The 8642-nt window shown below is 54.3% G+C and overlaps 1 protein-coding gene across 1 annotated transcript in view; it reads left to right on the top strand.

Annotated features, from left to right (window-relative positions):
• Positions 1-918: 918 nt before the first annotated feature.
• Positions 919-8642, top strand: part of GIPR (gastric inhibitory polypeptide receptor) — a 17862-nt gene continuing 10138 nt past the window's right edge. Inside the window, exons 1-7 of the mRNA XM_017874295.1 lie at positions 919-977; positions 1993-2239; positions 3291-3390; positions 3969-4076; positions 5556-5659; positions 7144-7247; positions 7749-7893. Coding sequence (XP_017729784.1) covers positions 2168-2239; positions 3291-3390; positions 3969-4076; positions 5556-5659; positions 7144-7247; positions 7749-7893 — 633 coding nt within the window. The 5' untranslated portion in view covers positions 919-977; positions 1993-2167. The remainder of the gene's footprint in view (positions 978-1992; positions 2240-3290; positions 3391-3968; positions 4077-5555; positions 5660-7143; positions 7248-7748; positions 7894-8642) is intronic.

Genomic DNA, 8642 nt, shown 5'->3' with positions numbered 1-8642 from the left:
ACTAAAAATACAAAAATTAGTCGGGTGTGGTGGTGTGTGCCAGGAATCCCAGCTACTTGGGAGGCTGAGGTGGGAGAATTGCTTGAACCCAGGAGGCGGAGGTTGCAGTGAGCTGAGATCGTGCTACTGCATTCCAGCTTGGGCAACAGAGGGAGACTCTGTCTCAAAAAAAAAAAAAAAATGTATGTCTGCAAGTAGCCACACAACTGCATACTGCATATATTTATTTCATGACAATCCTTCCTTGAACTCCTGCTCTGAATGATTCTGGGGACCCAGTGGTGACCCAGATGTCCTGGCTCTGCCCTTCCGGGCCACACAGGCTAGCAGGGCAAGGGTGTTTGTGATGAAAGCCAGGGATTGCGTGAATGTGTGTGTGTGATTGACAGTGTTGTTGGAATTGTGGGACACTATGAGTGTTACTGTGTGTGTGCAGGAGTCCATGGCCCTGGGTGTGTGACTGTGTTTCACTGTCAATGACTGTCAACCTGTGAGTGAGAGACTGTGGCTGTCTGGGTGTGACCGTGGGACTGTATGGGTGTGATTAAATGTGTGACTGTGTGAGTAACAGCTTGTGAGGTTCTATGACTGTGCCTTTTCATGGCTCAGCCTATGGGATTGTGTGTGACACTGCATGTTTGATTGAGTGACTGAGGCTGTGGGAATGAGTGGCAGTTGGGGGTGGGTACCTGTGGGTGGGACAGCATGAGAGATTGTACACACTTGGTGCAGGGGTCCTCAGGACGATAAAGACCATTCAGTAACTGCCCTCACTCATGACCTTGACTACTGCCCCCTGCTCGGCTCTCTGCCCCAGAGCTCCCCACTTCCGTTCCCTGTCCCGCCTTGGCCCCGCCCCCTCCCACCACCCTGGGCTGCCAGTGTCTGTCACCTCTCCCAGAGCCCAGATGAGGCAGTGGAAGCAGCAGTGGCAGGGGGCTGCAGGAGCAAGTGACCAGGAGCAGGACTGGGGACAGGTGAGGGCTCCCCAATCCCAGCCCATTCTCCCTGCCCCCCTTGACGCCTCAAGTCTCTGGCACTCTCCCTCTCTGCTTCTCTGCCCCACCTTTGTCTCTCTGTCTCTGTGCCCACCACAGTCTCTGCTCATCTCTGTCTCTTGATGTCTCTGTCTGCTTGTCTCCATCTCTGGTTAGCTGCTAGATAACTTCTCTTTCCCCCGGTCTGTCTCCCTCCACGTCCCTGCCTCCTCTTTGTCTCCTAGCCCACATTTGTATCTGTTTCTGCGTTTGTTGTTTTCTGGTCTCTGGCTGGGGGTCTCATTCTGTCCCTCCGTCTCTGCGCCTCTCAGTCTTTATATTTCTGTCTCTTGTGTCTGTGACGTCGTTGTCTGTCTTTCTGGGGCTGGACCTGAGATCCTCTCTGCTTCCCTCTTTCTCTACGTGGGGCCGGGGGCGCGGGTGAGTGGCTGTTGGGCATTAGATAGATGGATTTCCAGGCATCTGCACACCTAACCCCGGATCCCTCGCTTCTCTAGTCCCTCAGTATTTGGATGCTGGAAAAGGGTTGTTCCACTTACTCTGGGCTTTATCTACCCCCAGCGGGGAAAGTTTTATAAGGTTGGGTTCCTATCTGTGCTAGAAAACCCTTTGGGCTTGGAGAGTGGGAGCTCGGATGGGCGTTTCAAGTTCTCCACCAGGCTATGGGAACTCAGATGGGCGTTTCAAGTACCCCACTAGGGGTTACTGAAAACCTTCCAGTTTTTCAGTTCCCCATAGAAAAGGGGGCTAGGCTGACGGTTTCTACTCTCTCCTCTCCAAGGCGGTCCCCCGGTTCCCAGGAGTCTGTAGGTTCAGACTCGCGGTGACACTGACACTTCCGCCCAGCGTAGCTCTAGGGCAACCGCCCGCTCAGCAAACACCCTCCTTCCACCTTTGCTGCCCCAGCAACAGTCAGGGGCGGCCGGGGAACCACTTAAGGGGCCCCGCCCACCACCGGAGTCCCATCCACTCCTGTGCCTCTCCCTCCCCGCAGATCATCACGCCTGGGAGTTGGGGGAGCGGGTGTGCTGCCTCGGAGTCCGCGTGTGTGAATCCTTGAGGCGGGGTGACGCTGGGGTTGGAGTCGGAGGGCAGAGGTGCTGACCCTGCCCTGGGACCCTCCGGGCCTGATCGCTCCTACACGAACCAGATCCTTCGCCGCCCTCACGATGACTACCTCTCCGATCCTGCAGTTGCTGTTGCGGCTCTTACTGTGGGGGCTGCTGCTCCGGAGGGCGGAGGTGAGGACGCGAGGAGCCAGAGGAGCTCCAGGCTTGGAGGGAGGTATGGGGACGGTTTTAGGGCTTCCCTCGTCTGGGCGCGGTCGCTCACGCCTGTAATCCCAGCACTCTGGGAAGCCGAGGCGAGTGAATCACCTGAGGTCAGGAGTTCGAGACCAGCCTGGCCAACATGGTGAAATTGCCTCTCTACTAAAAAAATACAAAAATTAGCCGGGTGTGGTGGCGGCCGCCTGTAATCCCAGCTACTCGGGAGGCTGAGGCAGGTGAATCACTTGAGCCCGGGAGGCAGAGGTTGCAGTGAACCGAGATCGTGACACCACACTCCAACTTGGGTGACAGAGCGAGACCCTGTCTCAGGAAGAAAAGAAAAAAGGCTTCCCTTAGCGCAAAGAGAGTTTCAAGACTGCCCCGCTTGCCCAGATTCAAGTTGTTGGGTGGTATTTTGTTTGTTTGTTTTCTTTTTTTGAGACGGAGTTTCAGTCTGTCACCGAGGCTGGGATGCAGTGGCACGATCTCGGCTCACTACAACCTCCGTCTCCCGGGTTCAAGCGATTCTCCCGCCTCAGCCTCTCAAGTAGCTAGGATTACACGCGCACTCCACCACGCCCAGCTAATTTTTGGATTTTTAGTAGAGACAGGGGTTTCACCGTGTTGGCCAGGCTGGTCTCGAACTCCTGGCCTCAAGTGACCCACCCTCCTCGGCCTCTCAAAGTGCTAGGATTGCAGGCCTGAGCCACTGCGCCCGGGGCCCAGATTCAAGTTTTGATTATTGTTTCCACTCCCTTTTTTTCCCCCAACAAATGCTCCTGATAATTTCCAGCCACCCCCTCCCCAATTTTCTTGAAGGTTTTCAGTCTCCCATAGCAACTCCATGGGGTGGCTTCCAGGCACCCCACCCCAAAACTTGGAACTGGTTTCCAAGCCACCAAAGACTCCCGAGCAAAACGCGACAGCCCCTTAAAGTCTCTCTGGGGCGCTTCTGGCCCACATGGAACTAGCAGCCTGGGAGCGGGGGTCGGTCTGGAGGGTCCTCCCTTCTTTCTTTTCCTAGACAGGCTCTGAAGGGCAGACGGCGGGGGAGCTGTACCAGCGCTGGGAACGGTACCGCAGGGAGTGCCAGGAGACCTTGGCAACCGCGGAACCGCCTTCAGGTGTGACCAGGAGGGCTGGGGACGCTGAGAGGGGTGGGCTTGGAGTGGGCTGGGGTGGGCCTCGGGCAGACGGGCAGCCGTGGAACCGCCTTCAGGTGTGACCAGGAGGACTGAGGCTGAGAGGGGTGGACTTGGGGTGGGCCTCGGGCTGACGGGCGGAGAAGAAATCTCGGGGCGATGTGGGCTGGAGAGGCCCGGGGGCTGACCTGAGCGTGGTGGGAACTGGGGCAGGACCACAGTTCCTTCGGAAGGCCTGAGAAGAAGCTCGAAATGGGTGGAGCCTTGGGCAAGGCCAGCACATAAATAAACCTTGAAGGGGGCGGGGTTTGGGATGGAGACTGACGGGCCCCTCCAGGTGGGACGATCTGGGGAGGGGACTTGTTTGGTGGGAGGAGCCCAGAGTGGGACAGGGAGGAGGGGCGGAGCTTGAGGCTGGTGGGAGGAGCTTGTGGCCCAGCCGGGACGGAACGCCCTCCGAGTGGGCGGGGCTAGAGCCGGGCTGGGTGTGGCCGGCGGAGAAGCACTGGCCCACTGCGCGGTAGGTCCACTGGGCACCTGGCCCTCATGCCCTCTCCCAGGCCTCGCCTGTAACGGGTCCTTCGATATGTACGTCTGCTGGGACTATGCTGCACCCAACGCCACTGCCCGTGCGTCCTGCCCCTGGTACCTGCCCTGGCACCACCACGGTGAGGTGTTCCCTGGGCCCAGAGCCCTCCCCAGACACAAACAGCTGCTAACCTTTGCCCCCGGACTCCTACATCCGAGTCCCGCAGCTCACCTGCACCCCTCTCCTGCTCTTTGCCCCCTACTCCTTTCCAGCAGGCTGGGTTTCTCCTGTCTGTCCAACCCTGACTCTCTCACATAATGCAGCTTCTCTGTCTCCATATCTCTTTCTATTTCTATTTATTTATTTGGAGACGAAGTCTCGCTCTATCGCCCAGGTTGGAGTGCAGTGGGATAAACTCGGCTCACGGCAACTTCCGCCTCCCGGGTTCAAGCGGTTCTCCAGCCTCAGACTCCCGAGAAGCCGGGATTACAGGCATGCGCCACCACACCCGGCTATTTTTTTTTTTTTGGGGGGGGGGGGGGATTTTAGTAGAGACGGGTTTCACCATGTTGGCCAGGCTGGTCTCGAACTCCTGACCTCAAGTGATCTGCCAGCGTTGGCTTCCCAAAGTTCTGGGATTACAGGTGTCAGCCACCACGCCCGGCCACCACAGCGTTCTTATTTTGTCTCCTTTTCCTGAGTCGGTCAGTCTCTGGACATCTTAGCCTAACTGGTTATGTCGCCTCAGACAGTTTATTTATTTAACCGATTTTTTTTCTTTTTTCTTTTTTCTTTTTTTTCTTTTTGAGACAGAGTCTGGGTCTGTCACCCACGTGGTGGCGGCATCATAGTTCACTGCAGCCTCAAAACTCCTGGGTTCATGCGATCCTTTTGCCTCAGCCTCCCAAATAGCAGGGACTACAGGCACATGCTAACACACCCAGCTAATTTTTTTTTTTTTAATTGGCAGTGGCGGAGTCTTGCCATGTTACCCAGGCTGGTCTTAAACTCCTGGCCTCAAGGGATCCTCTCACCTCAGTCTCCCAAAGCGCTGGGATTACAGGCCTATTTAACTTTTGTTGTTTTTGTTGTTTTGTTGTTGTTGTTGAGATGGAGTCTGGCTTTGTTGCAAGGCTGGAATGCAGTGGCGTGATCTCGGCTCACTGTAACCTCACCTTCCAGGTTCAAGCAATCTCCTGCCTCAGCCTCCCAAGTAGCTGGGATTACAGGCGGGCGCCACCACGCCCAGCTAATTTTTGTATTTTTAGTAGAGACAGGGTTTCACCATGTTGGCCAGGATGGTCTCGATCTCTTGACCTCCTGATCTGCCCACTGCGGACTCCCAAAGTGCTGGGATTACAGGCGTGAGCCACCGTGCCCGGCCTTAACTTTTTGTATCTCAATTTTCCCATATGTAAAACTAGGTTAAGCATATTACCAATTCCATGGGCTTGTATGAATATTAAATCAATACATATAACATGCCATATAAGGGTTTATCATCATCATCATCATGGTCACTTCAGCTCTCTCCCTCTCTGTTATTGTCTCACGGTTTGTCTTTCTGTATTTATCTCTTTCTCTGTGTGCCTTCATTCCCTCTCTTCTTTCCCCACAGTGGCTGCAGGTTTCGTCCTCCGCCAGTGTGGCAGTGATGGCCAATGGGGACTTTGGAGAGACCACACACAATGTGAGAACCCAGAGAAGAATGAGGCCTTTCTGGTAAGAAGAGGTGAGGGCTTCAGGTTAGGAGTCCAGGGAGAGAAGGAAAGGCAGTAGATTCAGGCAGGGCCTGAAATCCCTTGGACTGTTCAGAGCTCTGCGTTGTGAGAGAAGCTCAACTCCGACTTGCTTCAAAGAGCGAGAGAGAAAGATGTATTGGCTTCTGTGATGAAAAAGAATAAGATGGCTGGGTGCTGTGGCTCATGCCTGTAATCCCAGCACTTTGGGAGGCCAAGGAGGGTGGATCACTAGAGGTCAGGAGTTTGCAACCAGCCTGGCCAACATGGCAAAACCCCGTGTCTACTAAAAATACAAAAATTAGCCGGGCGTGGTTGTGTGCACCTGTAATCCCAGCTACTCAGGGGGCTGAGACATGAGAATTGCTTGAACCCAGGAGGCAGAGGTTGCAGTGAGCCAAGATCGTGCCACTGTACTCCAACCTGGGTGACAGAGCGAGACTCCATCTCAAAAAAATAAATAATTAAATACAAGAATGCTCTAGTTGGGCTGAGCTCAGTGGCTCATGCCTGTAATTCCAACACTTTGAGAAGATGATTGCTTGAGCGCAGGATTTTGAGACCAGCCTGGGTTACATGGTGAAACTCCATCTCTACAAAAAATACAAAACTTTGGCCGGGAGCAGTGGCTCATGCCTGTAATCCCAGCACTTTGGGAGGCCGAGGTGGGCAGATCACGAGGTCAAGAGGATTTGAGGACCATTCTGGCTCAATATGTGAAACCCCCCGCTCTCTCATTAAACAATACAAACAATATAGGCGGGCACCGGGTGGCTCAAGGCCTGTAATCCCAGCACTTTGGGACGGCTGAGACGGCGCGGGATTCACTGAGGGTCAGGAGATCGAGACCATCCTGGCTAACACGGGTGAAACCCTGTCTCTACTAAAAAATACAAAAAAAAAAAAAAATTAAGCCTGGCATGGTGCGGGGTCCTGTCAGTCCAGCTGCCGGACGGCTGACGGGCCATGGAGTAATGGCCCGTGAACCTGCGGAGGCGGCAGCTTGCAGTGAGCCGAGATCCGGCCACTGCACTCCCCAGCCTGGGTTGTGACAGAGCAAGACTCCATCTTCAAAAAAAAAAAAAAAAAAAAAAAATTAGCTGGCATGTTGGTGGCACCTGTACGTTCTCAGCTACTCTGGAGTCTGGGGCGGGAGGATCGCTTGAGCCCTGGAGGGCAAGGCTGCAAGGAACCATGATCCCGCCAGAGTACTCCAGGGCAACAAAGCAAGACTATAGCTCAAAAAAAAAAAAAAAAAAAAAAAAAAAATTCTCTGGTTGGCTGGTCACATGCCTCATGCCCTGGAGCTGAAGGGTGGAGTCGGCCCTTCTCAAATAAGGGTAAGCTGTTCCCCAAGAGAAAATAGGGTATTTGGGCAGAAACATAGAGCAGAGGTCCTTCCAGTCTCTCTCTGGGCCTGGGGCTTCGAACCAAGCCTTGTTCCCTTCCCCTTCTCGCCCCCACTAGGACCAAAAGCTCATCTTGGAGCGGTTGCAGGTCATGTACACCATCGGCTACTCCCTGTCTCTCGCCACCCTGCTGCTAGCCTTGCTCATCTTGAATTTGTTCAGGTGGGACCTTAACCCTGAGTGGTGGCGGCAGAGATGTGAGCTCGGCTTCAGTCTGTCCAGTAAGATGGGGTCGTCTGATTCCACCAGCTCCAACCATCCACTGGTGGTTCTATGGGGAGCAGTGGGGGTGGTTAAAGGAGCTGTGTGTGGTGGCTGATGCCTGTAATCCCAGCTCTTTGGGAGGCCAAGGCAGGAGGATTGCTTGAGTCCAGGAGTTTGAAATCTGGCTGGGCAACATAGTGAAACCTTGTCTCTGCGAAAAATAAAAAATTAGCTAGGCATGCTGGTGGTGCACCTGTGGTCCCAGCTATAGTGGGGCGCTGAGACAGGAGGATTGCTTGAGCTCGGGAGGTTGAGGCTGCAGTGAGCCCTGATTGTGCCACTGCATTCTAGCCTGGGTGACAGAGTGAGACCCTGTTTAAAAAAAAAAAAAAAAATAGAGCTTTGTGTGGCTGAGGACAGCTCTCCAGGGGTCCCCAAACTGCCTTCCACATTCCCTAGGCGACTACATTGCACTAGAAACTATATCCACATCAACCTGTTCATGTCTTTCACGCTGCGAGCGGCGGCGATTCTCAGCCGAGACCGTCTACTACCTCGACCTGGCCCCTACCTTGGGGACCAGGCCCCTGTGCTGTGGAACCAGGTGGGCATCCTCCTTCCGTTCCTCCAAATGGGAATCTTGCTGCTCTGGTGGGACCAGGAAGTTCTCAGTGCATTTCCTATCTCCTACACTCTCACAGTTTATCTGAGCTGGGAGGGTCCCTCTCCAAATGTGTCTTGGGGTGGGGGATCAAGACACATTTGGAGAGGGAACCTCCCTACTCGGCCTCCGCCTTCATTGAACTCTCCCAGCCTATCACTCCCATATTGGAATTTTCCATTCCTCTCCCTCATTATCTCACCCATCATTGAACTTTTTCACCAATGAGAGAATCCACCTGCTGGAGGTGAGGCATGGCAGGATACAAGAAAGTAACTGGGGACTGGGATGTGGTAGGTGCCAGTTTGTTTCTAGGAGAAAGGGTGGGAGAGACTAGAGGCTGGGAGTAGACGTGGTGAGAACTATCTGGTCGAAAGCTGGACCATACCAATTGTTAAGAAGCCATAGTGGACGGGCGCGGTGGCTCACGCCTGTAATCCCAGCACTTTGGGAGGCCGAGGCAGGTGGATCACCTGAGGTCGGGGGTTCAAGACCAGCCTGACCAACATGGAGAAACCGTGTCTCTACTAAAAATACAAAATTAGCCAGGGTGGTGGCACATGCCTGTAATCGCAGCTACTTGGGAGGCTGAGGCAGGAGAATCACTTGAACCCAGGAGGCAGAGGTTGCTGTGAGCCGAGATCGCGCCATTGCACTCCAGCCTGGGCAAAAAGAGCGAAACTCTGTCTCAA

This window comes from Rhinopithecus bieti, unplaced genomic scaffold (assembly GCF_001698545.2).
Source record: "Rhinopithecus bieti isolate Rb0 unplaced genomic scaffold, ASM169854v2 scaffold_7888, whole genome shotgun sequence".
Classification (NCBI taxonomy): domain Eukaryota; kingdom Metazoa; phylum Chordata; class Mammalia; order Primates; family Cercopithecidae; genus Rhinopithecus; species Rhinopithecus bieti.
This window is presented reverse-complemented; position numbering and strand designations above follow the sequence as displayed.